This window comes from Argiope bruennichi, chromosome 3, assembly GCF_947563725.1.
Source record: "Argiope bruennichi chromosome 3, qqArgBrue1.1, whole genome shotgun sequence".
Classification (NCBI taxonomy): Eukaryota; Metazoa; Arthropoda; class Arachnida; order Araneae; family Araneidae; genus Argiope; species Argiope bruennichi.
This window is the reverse complement of record NC_079153.1, coordinates 4,352,567-4,373,220: the sequence shown is the minus strand read 5'-3', so window position 1 is coordinate 4,373,220 and position 20,654 is coordinate 4,352,567. Positions and strand designations below refer to the sequence as shown.

The window sequence follows — 20,654 nt, the reverse complement described above, 5'->3', positions numbered from 1 at the left end:
ATTTTAGATAAAATTCTCATCATCTCCTATAATTAGATAAATTGCAGGGGTTTTGGATGTTTCATTTCTCAATTTTCCATTTTTTTTCGCATCACTGTGTGGGTTTAAAAATACTAGTAACAAAAGTATAAATAAATTTAAGAAAAGGGTTTTTTTTTAAACACATTTTTATTAATATGTTAAAATGTCGAGCGTTTATTTTAATTATTTTACACTTTTGACCTTCAACTAATAATTATAGTCACTGGGAATCTTGAAATCAATTTTTAGTTTCATCCTTAAATGGTGCCAGTTTATGGAATTAAAATGAATAATTAAGTTCTGGAATGGTTTGAAATATATATTATCATAAAAAAAAAGAACAAAATTTGCAGACTCTTGTGTATCAAGAAAAAGAAATCAATGCCGATTACAAAATGCCTCCTTTTTCAAGGTTTCAAACAAGTCATGTTAAATTAAAATATGCAAACATGGTAGAAATCTGATTACTGAACACGATTTTATGAGAATTGAATTTATGATGATGAGTTTCATAACAATGCAGGTATTAATTGATAGAGATGTTCACATTTCACAGAAGTCACTACAAGGATTCAACATAAGGCTTTGTATCTTAGAAGTCCGACGAATTCCTTTTCTTTGGACAAAAAGGAATTCGCTGCCTCTTCACGTAGTCTTTCTACACTGTCTTCACTTTATTTTGAAGAAGTGGTCGCCAAACGAGAAGATCACGAGGCCACTTGCCTTCATACAGTTGGTTTATCCTTTTCTTGGAGTAAAGAAAGCCTACAACACTAAGGGGAAAAAAAACAGTGTTAAAGCTAAAATGTCATCAATCCATTAGATCAAATTGAACATTTTGTTTATTTTTAACGTTTTGGCACTACATTTAATACGATTAAGTCTTAAAAATTGGCGAATTGTTAGGCAGGATCGTATCATAATTTCAAGTCGAATCAAGATTAAATATTTCTTTTGTATCTAGTAAAAGAATTAATAAATTCAAGAGATTCGAGCCTTGATCCAAAACAACGTAGAAAGGTGAAGTTTTTTTACTGGCTTAATTATTACTTTAGATAATTTTTAAAAATTTACTCTTAATTTCATAGCAGCGATAAAATGCAGACAAAAGAAAAGTATTTTACATTGGCGTAATGTGCATATGCGTATAACTAAAACAATAAAATAATTTTATACTCTTAAAAAATTATTCAAATTTAAAATTAGCATCAGTGAAAAGTTAATTTTCTTAATTTTAAGGTGATGGAAAAATGCTTTATGTGCAATAATAGACTCCGAAATGATCGAGATAAAGCATTAAAATTTATATTTAAAATTTTGAAAAATCTTTTCTTGGTATCGCCTGTTCTAAAAGTAACTAGTTGTCATATTTAGTACTTCCGTAAGACTAATAATGCACTATAAAGCATTCTAATTGATTTTTGTATAGTACATATAGCAATTTTAAAATAGGATCAAAATTATAAATAAAAGATGCCGTGATCTGGTGTTAAGATCTCGGTTCGAAACCCAATTTTACCGAAGAACACTGCTGTATGCGGGTCTGATGCACGTTTAATCCATCGGGATCAAATGTCTTCCCTCTGGTGTGGTGCAAGAATTTAAAGAGAGGAGCGCCAGTTCAGGTATCGTCCTCTTCATCTGACCGCAATTCAAAATTATGCGGTCCATCTCCAAATAGCCGTAGCGTTACTTTAAAATGGATGTTAAAATAATGAAATGAAACCAGATTACGAATATTATTAAACTAATAATTTGATAAAATTACAATTTCAAGTCTGACATCATTATCTTTTTTTTTCAGCGTTCGCACATATGACTTCAAAATGATTCTTTATTTTTGTGGCAGTGGATACCGAAATGAGGGAAAATACAACTATTCAACTTACATTTTGTATACATCTGACAAATATTGTGCTCCCCACAGCATGAACAAGAAGGGCTGGTAGGCCACCCAAGATTCATACAATTTGTTGACGGATGCCACCAAGGCGAGATGAGCGCATCTTTCAGATGTCATGTTCACACACTCATAATGGTCGTAATCTTTTTGCAAAATCTGAAATAAGTTTTTTTTTTAGAATTAACTGTCTTGAAAAGGAATTAATTTTTAAGTAAATTCTTTGAAATACCAAATGAACGTGGCACCATAACAGATTCAAGCAATGCTTTCATAAGACCGCCTAGAAATTTAGTGTCAAAAGGTCTTAACAAGCTTTATCTGCCCCAGAGGATAAGATCAGAAATGTTATTTTTAACTAAATTGAAATAGTAAAGAGAGTAATAAATTAAACTAAATTAAAATTCTCCAGGTATTTTAATTTTAGGATCTAATTCATGGTTACATATTAAATTGATAGATATCAGTAATCAGTGCAACATTATTGCTGTAAAAATTTTGAGACCAGGTTTTTAAGAATTTTCTCAAGAAATGATATTGGATTCACTGTCCTTGCGATGTCATTTACAATTTTATTTCTTTCTTAAGAATAATTAGCAAAAATCAAAAGCAGAGTATCAGAATACAATACTTAAAATGAGAATGAACTGATAATGTTTAAAGTAAATGCAAGTAATTAGTAATATCTGCTAAATAGTCAGAAAGTAACAAAAATTTCGTAAATGAAAATAAAATTTTCAAACCTTATCCGTTGAAGTTGTGATTGTCTTTTCAAATATGGAGGAGCTAAAGATTCCTGGGCACACAGTCGTCACGGTTATGTTATCTCGATTGTACTCCATGCGCAGGGCTTCGAAATATCCCTGAAATAATTTCGAACATATGAGAAATAGAAAGAAAAATTATTCTTCTAGATTCAACAGCTACAATAACTGAAGAACAAATTTAGAGATTTAAACAACTGAGTTGATTTCTAATACTCAGCTTGCAACTGAAGAGATAAAAAATAATCTGTCGTTAATTATATGTAACACGATTATTAAAAAAAAAAAAATGACACACAGATATATATATATAAGCATTATTTTATGTCAAGCAGAATGCAGGTGCGACAAGCAGTGAAGACTTTGAATTGTTTAAGTTCGCTTTAATTCATCCCGGGAAGATATAATTTATTTACAAAAAGGCGCGGACAAAACACTTCCGCCACAGCACGGCACATAAGCAGAAGTGGGGAAGAAAAGAGAAATAAACTATCCCTCGTCTTATATGACATGGCATATTGATAGGGAAAATATTTTTCATAGTGCTAATATATTATTAAGATTATGATACGGATTTCTGACGCATGTCAGTCATAAATAAGGGAAACACAGGGATCTTTTAAAAATGAATGTGCTTACTGGAAATTTTTCTAGCTCTTCATACGGAGCGTGTGAAAGTGTCGGCTTTTAGCCTATTCAGCAGTTTTACAAAGCTTCTCTTGAATTAATTAAGTAGAAACAGTGGAATCGGATCAGGAAATAAGAGAATATTTTAGAATGACTTTGATATGGGTTAAATTAAGATAAAACTTTGTAAATTGATTAGAATTGAAATCGGAGTTTAAAATATGATTATATATATATATATATATAATGTAATAATATTTTAAAATCCAATTCAAATCCAAATTTTTTATCTTAATTTAACCTGTATTAACTTAATTCTAAAATTTTCTTTTATTTCTTGATTCAATTCCTTTTTTTCTCCTTGATTCAACTCCTTTTTTTATTTAATTAATGCTACAGAAGCTCTGTAAAAATGCTTAAATCAGTGGCTCTTATCCTCCGAGTGAAGGGATAAAAAAATTTTTGATCTAAACAAATTCTTTTAAAAAATCCATATATTTCCCTTACCTAAATCGACACGTGTAAAGAAATCTCTATCAGAGTCTCACAGTATATAATCATGGGGATAAATATTTATGTCACCCTTTTCTTTTTACGCTTTTCTGCTTTTGTATCGCTTGTGAATGGATGTGTGGTGAAAGCTTATAAGCCAGTTAACAACTACGCTGCACGAGCAATTGCTCTTGTATTGTGGTCATGTTACTGGGCTGCGAACCACAAGGTTCCAGGTTCTAACCCTGCGCATCTCAATTCCCTAAATTGGTGATCTCGAACGATGAACCTTCAGCCTTCGTACAGCTGTTGTGGCGCCATCTACCCACAGCAAACCAAAGTCGTCAGGTTCACTTGACGCAGTAAACCAAAGTCGTCAGACTCACTTGACGCAGCAACCACTCACCCACACACGCTTGCCATAACGCTTGGCGCTACTCAAATGGGTACAGGCGCTTTAGAATCAACAGCTAATACATCACTACTCAACAGCCATATCGTTCGTCTCACCTCCGACTCACTGGAGGGAGAGTCCGTGGTGAAAGCTTATAAGCCAGTTAACAAGTACGCTGCACGAGCAATTGCTCTTGTATTGTGGTCTTGTTACTGAGCTGCAAACCACAAGGTTCCAGGTTCTATACACGCTCATCCCCAATCCGCCACAGATGTCAGTTCGCCCTCGCTTCTTGTACATAAATTGTGCCTCCTGGGATGGAATAAAGCGAAGTTTAAAAAATACAAAATGTCTTCTCTCTCTTCAGCTTCAAAAATATGTGTTTGCATATACATGCGTGCGTACGTACATACATACATACAAATAAGACGTTAACATACGTGGCAAAGAAGTTTTATTATTGTCGAATGCTAACTATCAAATGTAAACAAACCATTATACGAACGCGGTAGACTGCTTCTTTGAACACTTTTAAAGTTGAGATAATTTCTTTATTTTTATTTATTATGCTTAACTTATTAATGGAGCTGCAAAATATTATTGAAATGCAGAGGAAAGAATTCGCCGCTTCCCTTAAAACTCCATTCAGTCAAGAGGAAAGAGATCTTAACGAAATCAAGATTCTGGTGTCAAACTGAAAGTTCAATATAGCGTGAAATTAGGCTTAACGGTTGTTAGACGAAAAGACATCTCTCTGACACGCATCGTTAAAGCGTAAAATCCATTATGTCACAAAATATTAGATATTTGATGAAATAATTAGAAATTCTATGAAATAAATGGAATATATACTATTACAATAACATGTTTGCATTTTAATTTGCCCAAGCAGTAATTTCTTATTAGCTAATTCAGTTCATATGTTTCAGTTTTATTAAATAGCAAGGAGAAATTTCAATAAATATTTTCCTTATGAATAGTTTAACACTAAAAAAAAACCAGTCTGATCGAACAAGTGGGTCGTCAAAGGCAGCCAGTCTAGCTATAAAAGTGGCCGCAAATGATTTCAAATATTGATACATTTCGTAGCTTACAAGGCATTATGAGCTTAGATTTGTCAAACGATGCAGTTCATCGTCATCTTTCTGAATGGAGGGAATCAGAATATCGATTTGTCTTTCTCGCAATATACGCCAATGCGCCAATTTCATTTTGAAAAGGAAACGAATCAGGAGGTTTACAGCATAATATTTGGTAAAAGTTAAGTTACTATAATAGAGTGTGAATTGATTCCATTGCGCTGTGCATGCATGCTGTACAATTATATTTATATATTTTTTATTTATTTGGTAACCCTAAATAAAAAAGATATATTTTTTATATGGAAACATTTTCTGATTATACATTTTAATCATGTTTTGTCATATGAAAATGTATACTGTACTGTACGATTAAAAAATGTGTTATAAAAAGAATTTATTGGAAATTCGAACCTCTAGTTTGATAAAAAGTAACAAGAAAATATTTTAGGATTGATTCATGTATCATTCATTCATTATTTTTTTTAATTATATAGCAGAGTCACAAAAAATGTATTTAATATCGTCGTTCGATGTAATGAATATAATCGGGCAATTAACGTAATGAATTGCTTTGAAATAAATATACTTCACATTATTTTTAAACTTTATTTTGATCTTATTTAAAAAGTGTATGGAAATACAAATGGTATCACTGAAAAAATTATTACTTTTTAAATTTTAAAATAGTGTAAAAATTGTTTTTTTTTTTTTTTTTTTTTTTTCAATAATATGCTTCGAAGATATTGAGGGGAAACGAAGAAAAAATTCTAATTAAATAATCCTGAATTAAAAGTCAAATAAAAACTTGAAAAATCTTTTCTTGATAAATTCCTATTGCCTAATGAATAACTATGTGCAAAATTTAAACAACAGCCTAGCCTGTAGGATGTTTTGAACTGTTTTTTAATCATGCACTTCGCATCGTGCACACAATATAATGCAATTTACAAAAAACATGATGGCTGTAGACTATATTTCTTAATTTACATTGATACAGGAGGTTAAAATATTTTTCAAAAAAATGATTTTTCTTGGTGATGGAGTCATTTTAATTTTATATGGAATATAATTTACACATACGTTACCAGAATGAAAGCACACCGTAAATGGCCAGATGCGAATTTCAAAAATACAGTCGTTCAAATATTACGTTCATGCTGGTAATACAGCCGAAATGTCGTTAACAAAGTTTGAATGGAGATCAGCTCATACTCACGTGATACGCTCAAAGAGCGCCGCAATAATTTCATTTTGGGATCTTTTGCGCACCTTAAATAATGAGAAAAAAGAAGAAGAAAAATATGAACCCTTTGAGTAGCGTAAAATATCGTTAGATGACATCCACTATAACATTTGTTATACGATAATGACCCTACTGGTCATTACTGGTCATCAGATACGAGGAAAAACTGCCGACTCGGTGGTTGGTTCTCGCTCCCTGGTGGGTACAGTAATATAGTAAGAACAAGTTCTGTTTTTTCACAATTAGTATTTTGAATTATAAGCCAGCAGCAGTTCAAAAAAAGTAGTCGAGAAACTTAAAATTATGAAAAATAATGATTTTTTTTAATACTAGTCGAAATGTTTGTTATACAACCCGCAACATCAGTTCGGATTTTCGAAAATAAAATAAATTAATAAAAAAGTACAAAAAGCGCACTTACGTGAAGAGCATGTTTCGTTCCACAATATGATGCAGTTGAAGGAATACCTGAAACAAAGGGCAAAATACATTTTCAATCGACACTCTGGAGGTTAAAGCGATCCATTTACGTTCTATAGGTCAGACTGTTTGAGCTAAAGTTACGAAATTTGGCACATTGGAGTGTAGGAATGCCCTCCTGAGAACGAATTTTTCTGCAATTTTAATGAATTAAAAATTGAACGAGATGTTGGCCTTTTACTGCAATAGCTTTCAAAAATAATTTTGAGCAAAAATTTTACACTTTTCTAAAATTTGTGAGCTTTTTCTCCCCCCCCCCTAATTTTCAATAATGTATTACATTATTGACCTGAAATTCAGTTTTTTTTTTTTTTTTTTGCTTTATTAAATACTTAATTGCGTGATTTTCTTCCATTTTTGAAAAGCTAAAGAAGGGTTCTATTTAATGTCTGTGTCATATACAAAACAATTTTTAAAACGTGAAATTATAATACCTCGAAGTTTAGAGGACAGATGAATCTGATATTTACATTTTTCATAGGTCATGACCTCCACTAGAAACGTTCATGCATACAATAAACAGAGCACATGTAAGAAAACTTTCGTTATATTGATACAATTTTTGGCTATTTGTAAATATTTTGCATTTTCACAAGGGAAGAAATTACAAGGAAAATCATTAAGATATGATATATGAAGGGGAGAGGGATCCTACATCATTCTGACATTGAAGAATGTTTTACAACAACTAGACAGAATAAAGATAATGGTGATGATTTATTATTCCGAGATAAATAATTGCATAAATCTTTTCGAGGATAACTTTTCTTGGGGCTTAAAAAATTTATTTATTTTTAAGTTGTGTAGTTAGTTCTCACTGCAAAACCAGTATTTTTGAAAATTTGTTCACGAAATTAGATTTTTAGATTATGGATGTAAACTGTGATATTTTAGTCAGATTTCTTTAAAATTAAATAAAAATTCACTCTAGTTATATGAACTTTTCATATAACTTTAGAGCAAGAACATAAAAGGATATATATATATATATATATATATATATATATATATATATATATATATATATATATATATATATATATATATATATATATATATATATATATATATATATATATATATGCTTTGAAAAGTCATATTTACTATCAGTCAATGTTTAGAAATGAATGGTACTCTTTGATTTCAATAGAAAGATTTGAAATGTACATTCTTTATATCATCACCTGAGGGATTTTACTTTAGACAACTTATTCATTTTGAGCGTAAGTCGATACACTTAAAAACTTATTCAGGAAAATTATAAACAAATTCTCATTAGTTAAAGAAAAGTAAAAAATAAATTTTTATCAAAAATGAATTAAAATAAAATCTTAAACTGTTGGAAATAATTCTCGGAGTGAAATGAAATCTTAATCATATTTTTCCTACGAAAAGTATTATTGCATACAAAATAATTTTTACACTATTTTAAAATTAAAAAAAAAAATCTTTTTGATAATATCTATTTAAATGTATTAAAAGTAACAAGTTGCCAAAAACGATTTCATAATTTCTTATTAAAATATCATAGAACATTTATTAATTTTCTTCAAATTTGCAACCAGATGGTACATTTCATAAGGAATCAAATGGTAATTAGAATCACTTGATTCACAGACGATCCAGTTCAAAAGATATTAAAATATTATACTGTCATGCAACTATGCACAGTTTCAGAGCTCTAATGCACGAGGAAATGAATGGATTCAAAACCTCGTTTACAGTCACGATTAAAATTCTCTTATATAAAGAATCAATAAAGGATGTTTCCTGGAGGCTCTACGCTTAAATATCTATTGATTCAGTCATTCTTAAGTCTATAGAAAATATGACGGCCTGCTTTTCTTCTAACAATGCCACAGAACTGATTAAATGCCAGTTGTCTTGTCTTGCTTGCCATTGAGCAATTCTTTCTCTTGCTAATATTTGTTTCCTTACAGTGGGATCTTCTCTACATATAATAATCAAGAACATTCAATTCAAAATGAATCGATAAAATCGATTGGTCCGAGAAGACAGAATATAATAAATCAACATAAACATAAAGAAATAAAAATTCCGCTTCTTCACCTGTGTTACAAATCAGCAAAAAATAACGTAAACAAAAAGAGAAGTTCACGTTTCAAAACAAAATTTTTATTCATGGTTAACTTTATTCACATACTAATATATCAGTAATTTTAAATATTAAAAATACCCTTTTCGAAAGCAGGTGTTGGGCTTATTTTAGTTTAGTTACATTAACGCCCCGTTTTAAAACAACACTAGTGCTATATTGGGACGGACCTCGTAATCTTGAACCGTGGTCAAATGACGAGGACGACACCTGAGCTGGCATCCCCTCTTCAAGCTTCCATACCACACTAGTGGAGGGACGTTTGGCTCCGTCGGAAATAATTTGCACCACACCCACTCGCACACGACGGTTCTTCGATAGAATCGGGTCTCGAACCTGATTCCTGCTCTAAAGCCGAGACCTTACCACCAGGTCACCCCGACCCGGCAGAAATTGGGAATTGCTGCTCCGATAATGACGAAAATAAGAAAAAGATGGGGGCATTTATATACTCAGCTAAGAGTTACAGCAGAGGTTGGATGATTGTATTATAGTTTCGACTTGGAAAACTAACTTACCCACTTTTCCAGCGATGCTTGTGATGACAACGATGTGGCCTCTTCCCTTTTGGAGAAAGTGTTTGCAAAGCAATTTGCTGAGATTTAAGGGGCCGAAGTAATTCACATTGAAGAGTGTTTTGTCCACTTCAGTATCTGTTTTCACAATCTCACCAACTTGATATCTTGCGGCGTTATTAATAAGCACGTCAATCTAGAAAAATAAGTCAGTTCGAAGTTATTTAGTCTCTATGAAAAATGAGTGTGTGTTTTCATTGTACAAGCCAGGCCTACAGTTGCCAAATTTGGCACATATAATGGTGGAAATGTGCATAGTGCGCATTGGATCGAATTTTTTTGAAATTTTAATTAATTAAAAATTACGCTGATTGCTGAGGTTTCCCCCCGATAACTTCCTAAAATATTAACGCTCAAAAATAAATTTCACATCTCAAGATTTAAAAACTGTCTTTTTAATAATATTATTTTAAAAATTCTGTGAATTTTTCAGAATTTGGCAAATTTTAAAAAAAATCATTTAATTTCCAAAAATAGACTACAAAGTTACCCTGAAATTTAAGTCATTTTAATCATTTCATTAACTACTTCATCGCATGAGTTTCTTCCATTGTTGAAAGCTAAAGAAGAGGTGCCTTATTTAATATATGTGAAGTTTTCGAGGTGGATAAAAATGTATAGTAAAATACTTTGAAATTTCGATGACAAATGAACTGGAAATTTATGTTTAAGAACCGGACATTACAATTTAATTTGCTCATTGGTTTCCATCAGAAAATTGCATGCACACATTAAGCAGAGCAGATATAAGATAATTAAAATAACACGGATTTAATGTCGTACAATTTGAGAAATCATGGACATGGAAGTTATATCTAACAATTTAAATAAAATTAAATATAATTAATATCCCCATCAGCTAGCCGGTCGCCGAAAGCAGCTAGAACTGTATATGAAAAAAGTGTTTTTTATTTCAGTGTCATTTAGTTATAGTAGGGTTTAGAGCCTAATTATCTAAAAAAAAAGGAACAAATGTTTGGAAGGACAAGAATAATTAGAGGAAAAACATTACAAGCAACCAAAAAAAATATCATTTCCAATCTAATTTCTTGGTTATGAAATGCTCTAACAGAAAGCATTGTAGTTATCAAAATATTCTATCTCAAGATTCAGATAAGTCTTCACATTCGAGGAAAATGGTGATTATATGGTCAGGTTAAATCCCTGGTTTCAGAATTATATATATTCTTCCGCATATGCGTGAATATGATAGCTCAAAAATGGAACGAGATTTATTACGTAATTCTATATGTGATGCAAAAAAAGTAAAAATTGTAAATTTGTATGAAATTTTGAACGGTATCCATCAACGGGAAGATTGTTTGCCCGTCTGTCTTTATGTACGTGAACATGATAATTCAGAACTGCAACAAATCAAATGAAATCTGACTTATGGATCTTCCAATAGAATGGAAGCTAATGTATGAAATGTGATATCATATCGGTTAATGGAAAAAAATGTTTGTCTCTCGTCACTGTACAGTTTCGCCCATTGTATTCGATCGGAGGTGGATTGCTGCATTTTAAATTATATTGTTACTCCTTTCTTTTTGGCATTCTGTCATTTCACCAACAACAACCTCTTAGAGATACAGACCTTGATTTTCCAGCCATTTTGAAGATGTTTATCTTTATCGTATGGCGACACGTCGACTTCACGCGACTGTCCTTAACCCTAGCAAGAGATTCCCGTCTTAGTTCGATGCCGAGTGTCCTTGCGTTTCTTTAAATAAGAATCGTTTCTACTTGGACAAGAAATAGGGCAACATTTTTGTGAGCCTGCAGGTACTGAATAGCCTTCTTAACTACATAATTTAAAGCTGCTACTGCTCGCAGAGTTTGCTTATTTATTTATTTTTTCCTTTTTTAAATTTTATTGGCAAGTTGACCGCGAGAGTTTAAAAAAGAACTTTAGCTTTAATATTATTAATAACATTTATATGTATGCATTCATAAACATTTATTAAACTGGTAGAAACATTATGCACAATATGCAAATTCCTTTCTGTAAAACTATATATTTCCATTTAAATGTTTGGTAATTTCCTATTCAATTTGTATAGATGATCATTTCTAGTGTCTGAAGAAGAATTGCGAAATTATATGGTTTTCTCGAAAACAATTTCTTTCGCAATTTGAACAGATCTTGCATATTTTAATCTACTTGACACTTTCTCGTATACGAAGTATGTAAATTGAAGGGAAAGAAATTCAACACTGAATGATACCAATGATTCTCACGATCTAGTCAAATGATACCCATTTTTTTCTGTATAATTTATTTCTGTTTTTAATTAATCAAATAAAATGGAGATGAATGAAATATAGACAGCATACTTAATGTAAATATTATGCACTCTTTGTGCATTACAGCAATAACATTAAAAAAATTACAAATTAGAAAAGGATGACCCATAAAATGGAAGTAAAACAAATGTAATTGTATTATGTCATTTGAAAAAAAATTCCTTATTCAAACTGGATGCGAAAATAGTAACATTTTATTTTATTTCATTATGCAAATGTTTTTCAAACATTCTTTTGACAAGTTTGATATTAAATTAAAAAATGAATTGAAATATGAAACCATCTGGCAATACATATTATGAAAAATTGTCTCCTTTAAAAAAAAGTATTCTCCCTGTTCTAATTGTCAAAGTGGCAGAAAACTGACGATATTGATCTTCCCGAAACTCTCTCGCATTTTTTGTACTGAAGATACCATTTCTCTCCTCAATGTCTCACGAATTTGTGGATTTTAGGCAAGGCTGTAAGCACAAAGAGTGCTCAGATTTTTATTTTCAGAATCCTGCACATGAGAATTTTGTGCTTTGTAATTGAAAAAACGAATATTCATTCTGTACGCTTTTTTTTCAGCCGATGGAAACCAAAATGTGTCACAGAATTACTATAAGTAAGATATTTAAAGATGACTTTGTCAAAGTTTTGAAAGAAGGATACAAATTTCATTTTGTGAATTTAAGTTTCGATTATAAACTTTACTTCAATGTGTAAAATTTGTTATGCAAAATGAAGCTCACTGCAATGTGTTACAATAAACTGCTTATAATGCAGTGATTAATTATGAAAATTAAAGCAGAAATTTTTTTGTCTGTTTTTAGAAAACTGCAGCATTGTAAAATAAGCATTTTGTGAACAAATCACTTTATGGTTTCTTTGTTTTACTGTCAGTATGAAATAAATTTTAATCTCAATTATAGAAAGACGAAAATGTATGCATCTGCACTTATTAGCTCTTATTTCTATAAGATAGTGAAAGACATACACTTCCTCTTGAAAAAAATGTTTCTTATAAGATAATGTATTATATTTTATGTTTTTTTGAGTCAATACATGCACACTGAAAGAGATTACAGTTTTACACAGGCTCTCGCCACTATTAAATAAAATTGGTAAAATATTCTTGACACATTAACATTTTAAATTAATAAGTATCAACTAAAACTAACCGAGTTATTAAGTTTTAAATATCAGCATTCAAAATGAGCGTTTTAAAACCATTTCAAAAATTACCTCCAGGAAAATCAGTCAATCAACAGACTATGTTTGTTCGAAGCAATTATTGATTGATCTAAAATAATAAAATTTAAAACTTCATAATTTTGTCAGTTTTGATTGCCGTTGAACTGAACTTTTTAGATGTAATATCTCAAAATGTTAAGAATATTTCACTAATTATGACTAAGTTTGGTTTGGTTTGGTTACATTAACGTCCCGTTTGAATCAACACTTGGGCTATTTTAAGACGTACCTCGTAATTTTGAACCGCGGTCAGATGACGAGGACGACACCTGAGCTGGCACCCCCTCTCCACACCACACCACACCAGCGGGAGGACGTTTGGTCAGGCCGGATTTAACGTGCAACTGACCCCCTTACACGACGGTTCTTCGGTGGAATCGGGTCTCGGACTTGAAACTCTCCGGTTCCGAAGCCGAGACCTTACCACCAGGCCACCGCGGCCCCAATTATGACTAAGAGGACTGAGTGAATGTATAAAATTATACATTTTGTATTTTTTAGATTGACTCAAACAATAAATTCCATATAATACTTCTATTAATATAATATAATATTTCAAGTCATTTAAAACATTTTTTCCAATCAGAAATATGTGCTTATCTTTAATAATTGTATATATAGGTATAGATTATATTACTATGTGCTTATCTCTAATAGATTTGTTTATATAGGTATTCAAGATTAGAATACCCTATATAAACAAATCCAACATATTAAGCAACTGCCTAGAGGCCCTATAACTTTAGCGGGCCTCCAAACTTCGGGAGTATTTTTAAGGTATTTTATTCAATTTTGTGCTTTCACTGAATTTTTAAAAATGTGCAATCAAACTTATTCAAATTAAAATGAAATATTCCTTAAACTAAGTTTGGAACATTATTTTCATAACATTCCAAATTACTATGTTCAAATTCTACGCTACAATATTTTATGATTAAAATAAACTATTAATCTTTATAATTTTAAAAATAAAATGTCAGATCCTATTATAAAAGATTATTAGATTAAAAATTAAAAATTTGTCATTTTTATAAAAAATTATTAAAAAAATTACTAAAAATTTGTCATTTAAAAAAAATTATTAAAAAATTTCTAAAAATTTGTTATTTAAAAAAAATTACTAAAAATTTGTTATTTTTTAAAGAATATTTTTTTGAATTACTTTTAAATTTCAGTCGTGCATTTTTTTTATACGCGAAATACTGAAACCTGCATTTTAAAAAGTGATCGTCAATCAAGCGCTTTGCCACTTTATTAAAACTATCTGAAAAAATTATATTAAAATCTATTAAAAATTGGTTTTTCGATTAAAAAAATTGGTATTGGATTGGTGGGGAAGGGTCCCGAATTTTACATTACCTAAACAAACCTAGAAGACTTCGTCTGGCCTAATATCGCCGATAATTTCATTAAAACAAAAGTCACAAACTTGAAATTTGTATATGAAAATTAATAATTGTTTACAAATCTGCAAACAATTAATTATTAGTAATTATTAAAGATTTATTGAGAAATTTTATTTTTAAGTAAGTTCATTAATATGTGAATAACTTGTGTTTGTGAATTGGTGTACATTGAAAATTTATCTACTTTTCAAGCATTTTTAAAATAGTAAAGTAGTTTTTTTTTTTCCATATAGGTTAGCTATTCATTTGGCGTTTGGTTAGTGACTATTGACTTGGTTACGTGCCATCATGCCGTTTGCTCGACAGAGCAAGTTATTTGGAAAGATTGAAAAAGGACTTACTTTTTTGAAATGATTGATGGCATTCTCAACGTGATCCTTATGGCACTCGAGATTGGAGATATCAAAAGGAAGAACTAAAATGTCTTCTTTAGACAGCTTTCCATTAGATCTTTCTGAAAGACATTAATCTGCTTTTAAAAACTTCATTTTTCAAAAAAACTTCAATTTAAAAAACTTCAAAACAAATATTTTCAAAAACATTCTTTTTTGAATATTCTGAGCATGAATCATTTCTTTGTATGTTATCAGGGAAAATTTTTCGTGAGATTGCTTACATCTATTCTTATCTCTTGCTGTGTTTGTTCTATTGGTATTATTAATTAATTGTTCAGAAAATGTTTATATTTCTATTAATAATAAAAATAAATGTGTGTGTTATGTGTGCATGCGCGTGTGTATGTGACCTTTTGACCTACAGATACCAAACTCGGCACGTATATATTTTAGATAATAGAAATTTGCATCTTGAAGATTTTTTTTTTTAATTTTACAAAGAACTTTAAATAGTTAAAAATTAAGTGAAATTTTGAAGTGTTCTAACATAACATCCGATATTGCGGCAACACAAAAATGATTTTTACTTCATTTTAAAATTCAAAAAATATATCTTTTCAGTGATACTAATTTAATATTCTTGCAAATATTTCCTGAATTTTGACAATTATTAAAAAAATCTTTGCCTAATTTTCAGCAGTGGATTATATTGCCGCTCTAGGAATAGAAGCTTTTCATTGCTTCATCAAATATTTAATCACTTGTATTTATCCACTGTTGAAAGTTACAGCTATTTAATATCCGTGTAATTTTCAAAACGAAAAGAAGAGTTAAATTACAATATAGCGAAGATAAATGAACAGATATTTACGTGCTGTGTTACAACGTAATGGAATTGGTCTCCGTTAGAGAGATTCATGTGCATAATGCACATAGCATATCTAAAATAAATGAAACAACACTGTTTTAATACTTGAGATTTTTACTGTTTAATGGGCTTGAATTTATTCTAAGCGATTTATCTGAAATTAAATATAACCAATGACTCTGGCGAACCAACTCATCGCCGATTTGATTTGATTTGATTTGATTTGATTTGATTGGGGTTTTCTGGTGCAAGAGCCATTGCCCATACTGCGCCAAACAATAGGTAAAATTATATCATTTTAAAACAGTCATCGAAGGGAATATGAGGAGAAACTCTAAAATGTAATCAAGATTCAAATAAATGGATAAAATTTTATAGACTTTAAAACTGCAAAGAGTTAAACAGGAGATATCTTATCAAGCAAGAAAGATAATGGAGTGCAAGACTTTTGAAAAAACTGTAAACGCTGGGAATTGCAATTTGGGCAATCTGACAATATATGTTGGACAGATATTTGATCAGGACATCTCGAACACAGAGGTGGTTGTTCACCTAGCAACAAGTGAATATGGGTCCAATGCATAAACGAGTTAAAATAGTATTTGCTTTTCTGTTCGCTATTGAAGGCCAAAGTTGCACATGGGGTTTGATAACATGGAGTCTGTCTCCAGGTCCCACTATCTCTGCCATTTAGAATAAAAAAGCATTTTAGTGTGCTTATTCAAGTCACTCTCAGGAATATTAGTAGCGATTGAAGTAGTCGCCGATTTGGCAGCTTTATCTTCGTTGCTTAAAATTCCAACATGGGATGGTACCCAACAGAATAAGATAGTATAATTACGAGAAATTAGTTTATCAGAAACATCTAAGACTTTTAAAACCAAAGGATGAGGATGACATGATTTCAGAGAATGCAAAACCCTCAGAGAGTCCATATATGAGACTCATCGTCAAAGACGAGTAGTTGCAAAAAATGCAAATTACCAGGTAATTTTGGTAATATTTAATAATTTGGTAATATAATAATTGTCAGGTAATATTTGCAAGAAATTAAACTATTGAGGAGTAGCAAGACGGATCATTTATATTATGAATAAGAATAGCTTCAGCTCCAGGACAACTTATGCAGGGCAGAACTTAAATTCCTAAGTGCAATCTCCGTCTCTAATAATAATATTAAAAGCAAACGCGTACCTCTTGGCAATGTATATGAGGTCCATCACTTATATTTTTAATGTCTTATTCTCACTTCGGTGATATTTTAAAAAAATATTAATCAAGCTTTATTTAATTAATAAGAGAAGTTTTGTAGTTTTTGAACAATATCCTTAAATTATAAAAGAACCGAGTAGTTTCATTGTCATCTGGAACACACAGTTGTACAAAATTTCAGAACTCAGGAAACAAGTTCAGAATTCAGTTGTACAGTATTTTATCAGTATACAGGTGGAAATCGACTACAAAATGTTATCACTGCGTCCGTGAAAACATTAAATTAATTTTTAAAAAAGAATGATATCATCGCGATGACATCGCGTGATCGTGCGCTTTCCTTTGTTTGACGAGTGCAGCATATTTTAGCTGTGTGTGATGGCATTTGCGTGTTTCGTTCTTTCTTATTAATTTTATTCATATCGGACATTTGCCCTTCATAACCGTTCGTTTGACCTCGTTGCATGGGCGAGTTTCGAAAAGGAAGTTAAAAAAAAGCTTTAAAATATTAAATGGATTTCCTGAAAAAAAATTCATAACAAATAATAAATAAAATAAGGGCATTATTCTGATTTACACGTGGTATTATTATTATGACGAGGAAATCTTAATGCTTCATATTTGCAAAAAAAAAAAAAAAAAAAAAAAAATACATAAATGAATAGAAATAAACCATATAGTTACATTCTTTTATTTCTTGTAATTCTATAACGGACGTCAAAATATGCCAAACATATTAAAATTTTTGCAACTGATTCCATTTAATCTCGTACGAGACATGGTTAACTGTGCTTTTTTATAAATTATTCTAAACGTTTCTTAAGCAAATTTACGTCTCTTCTCTTCGCAGTCAACCCTTGCAGACCGCGGTATACGTGTTATCATACTTGTTGTTTCTATTTAATTTGCCTGCGCCGAGAATTTCTTTCATGCAGCGAAAACTGTGTAGGGGGAATATGTATTGAAATAGTTACAAACTTTAAGTATATGATATGATCGAATTTTGTTGACCAGAATTGAATTTTTGCCATTTCAGTTGAATTCAGATAAAAGAGAGAGAGAGAGAGAGAAAGGCTTAAGATTTTAATGCATTTTTTTTGCTACGAACTCTTTCGAAATTTTTTAGACTCATATCAGAATATCTTGTTATCCGCACCGAAACTGAAATAATCTTGTCTCAGTTCTTAGTTGAACTGAAGACAAAAGAGAAAAGCGAGGATTTATACTTAAAAATAAAAATTAATTTTTTAAGCCAATTTAAAAATTAAAATTTTTTACCTATGCATTCTTCTTTCACTTTCTGTAGAAGATCTTTGCTTCTAGCAGTAAGAATTAATTTCGCCCCAACACTGGCCAGCTCGTAAGCCATCGCTTCTCCGAGCCCGGTCGAAGCACCGGTCACCCATATGACCTTACCAGCAAAATCAGCTGCAAGGAGAAAAAAAAAAACTATAGGGCTATGGATTTACTACAGATATAAACAAAAGTGAATGAGTAAAATGCAATCAGCTGCCCCCAAGTTAAATCTCAATGAAAAGTTTATCAATGAGTGAATACTTACAAACCGGTTTTCCAAACTTTTCAGCTATGGCCAGAATCGTATCACAGTCGGTCATGAAAAGATACCAGAGGAAGTACAGAAGGACGGCCACCCAAATGAATGTGAAAAGAAACTCGGGTAAAGCCATAGTGGATCAATTGCTGGAAAGTCTATAAAAAATGAGCAATAGTGTGTAAAAATGTATAAAAAGCGTAGTTAATGAGAATAAGCAAATAAACGAATAGTAAGAATAATAAAAAGATAAACAATAGTTTATAGCAAGATATTTAACATCAATATCATGAATAAATTTAGACTGCAATTCTGCATTTTCTGAACTAATTCTTTTATTAAAATGGGCCGATCCATTTTCTAGCGTAATTATTTTAATTTAAAAAAGAAGCACTATATAAAGTATGTTAGGAAAGAAACGAAATCCATTTTTATTTAGTTAGACCAACGTTTTGTATTTGAAACAATACAAATTTGCATCGAATTGGACCTCATTAATATGAGCAACGGTAAACTGACGACAACTCAGTCGCCACACCATTCTACAAATTTTCAGACGAATATGAGTTTACTTTAATTTGAAAAGAAAAAGAGAGAGAGGTACAGTACACAAAATTAAATCTCTAGTCTTCTGAAAATAGCTAATCAAACAACATCAAAACGGAACCATCTAACAAGTCTTCTCGCATTTCTGACAAGCCGGAGGGATTTTAAGGACCCAATTAAGTCTTCACTGTATCGTCCAGATCCAATAACGAAACTGGCACAAACACCGCCGAGGTGCTGGACATTTCTCGGATGATCAGCCTTCACCTCTGAGGTGTGCGGTTTTCAAGTCGAACGGGGTTTCCTCGGCGAGGCTAACAACATATCATGAGTGAGTGATAAGAATTCTCGGATTACTTTCTCCCGCGACCTTGAACTACCGAAAGAGGAGAGACAATCGCTTATACCGTATAGTAACATTTTGTTTTTTTTTTTTTTTTTGCCTCTAGCGGATTAAAGGAGAAAGATCTAGTTGTTGATTTCAGAGAAGGCGTTTTGTTATTTTCTTTAAAATAATATATAAAATGAGAAGTGTGTGTGTTAATAAAGGGCAAGGTTCTTTGCTGTTCCTTTTTCACTCTGTTGTAAAATATATGTGGATAGATTTATTCCAGAAAAGCACCTTTTAGGTTCTGCACAAGAAGCAATGTCTTCCATTCTGGAAATAATTTAGTGGTTCATTCACGGTTTTTAATGATTATTTTTATTTTATTTGGAGTATTAAGGTTTAAAACCTCTTACAATCACACTGAATACACGCAAAACAAACATATATTGTCCAAAACTCTATAGAGCAGACCAACAGACCTTAGAATGCAAATTTGTTTGTTCTTACTGAAGCAAGAAATGAGTATTAAAAAACGTTTTTCAAAATCTTAACTAGACTTTTCATTAAAAAAATCGATTCAAATGTTAATATTTCTTTTCAATAACTTCAGAATATAACTGTAAAAAAAAAAAAACATTTTTACACCATGCAATTTTTTTTCTTATAGTAATAAATTTTTAAAAATATTTTAAAATCTAATTTATAATAATATTTCTTCATAATTATTGATAGTGATAAATAAAAGGTGTTCCAAGCGAGCATAATGCTACTCTTAGGACAATGACAATCTTAATTTATTAAGATTAAAACTCCCTTTTGAAACTACATAGCTACATACATGGAACAAAACTCTTTTTTTTACTGACAGATTTTAATGAATTCCCAAGTATAAGCATTATTTATGACTGACAATAGCATAATTGCAAATGACTCATTGCTATTGAAAGGAAAGTCTACAAAGCAATGGCAATAGATAGATGTTTGATTTGCAATTAAAAAAGAAGTAATGTTGAACAAAATTACTATTTGTATGCTAAAGAATAAGCTGTAAATAGATTTTACCATATACAGAATATTTTGCTCTGCATCTTAAAAACACATTTTGAAAGAGAAACTTTAGCAGCTAAATACACAAAAAAATGACAGATTTTACACCTTTCAGAGTCTGAA

The 20,654-nt window shown here is 30.9% G+C and overlaps 1 protein-coding gene across 3 annotated transcripts in view; it reads right to left on the bottom strand.

Moving 5' to 3' along the window:
• Positions 1 to 327: 327 nt before the first annotated feature.
• LOC129964178 (dehydrogenase/reductase SDR family member 7-like) overlaps positions 328 to 20,654 on the bottom strand; it is a 29,234-nt gene continuing 8,907 nt past the window's right edge. For 2 of the 3 annotated variants that reach the window (XM_056078893.1, XM_056078894.1), the window contains exons 2-9: positions 18,620 to 18,768; positions 18,337 to 18,486; positions 14,985 to 15,097; positions 9,638 to 9,830; positions 6,945 to 6,991; positions 2,665 to 2,784; positions 1,911 to 2,080; positions 328 to 794 (exon numbers count right to left, since the gene is read on the bottom strand). In XM_056078893.1, coding sequence (XP_055934868.1) covers positions 680 to 794; positions 1,911 to 2,080; positions 2,665 to 2,784; positions 6,945 to 6,991; positions 9,638 to 9,830; positions 14,985 to 15,097; positions 18,337 to 18,486; positions 18,620 to 18,746 — 1,035 coding nt within the window. In that variant the 5' untranslated portion in view covers positions 18,747 to 18,768 and the 3' untranslated portion in view covers positions 328 to 679. Of the gene's footprint in view, positions 795 to 1,910; positions 2,081 to 2,664; positions 2,785 to 6,944; positions 6,992 to 9,637; positions 9,831 to 14,984; positions 15,098 to 18,336; positions 18,487 to 18,619; positions 18,769 to 19,219; positions 19,353 to 20,654 lie in introns of those variants that run through there. The other variant, XM_056078892.1, reaches the window with a different exon arrangement.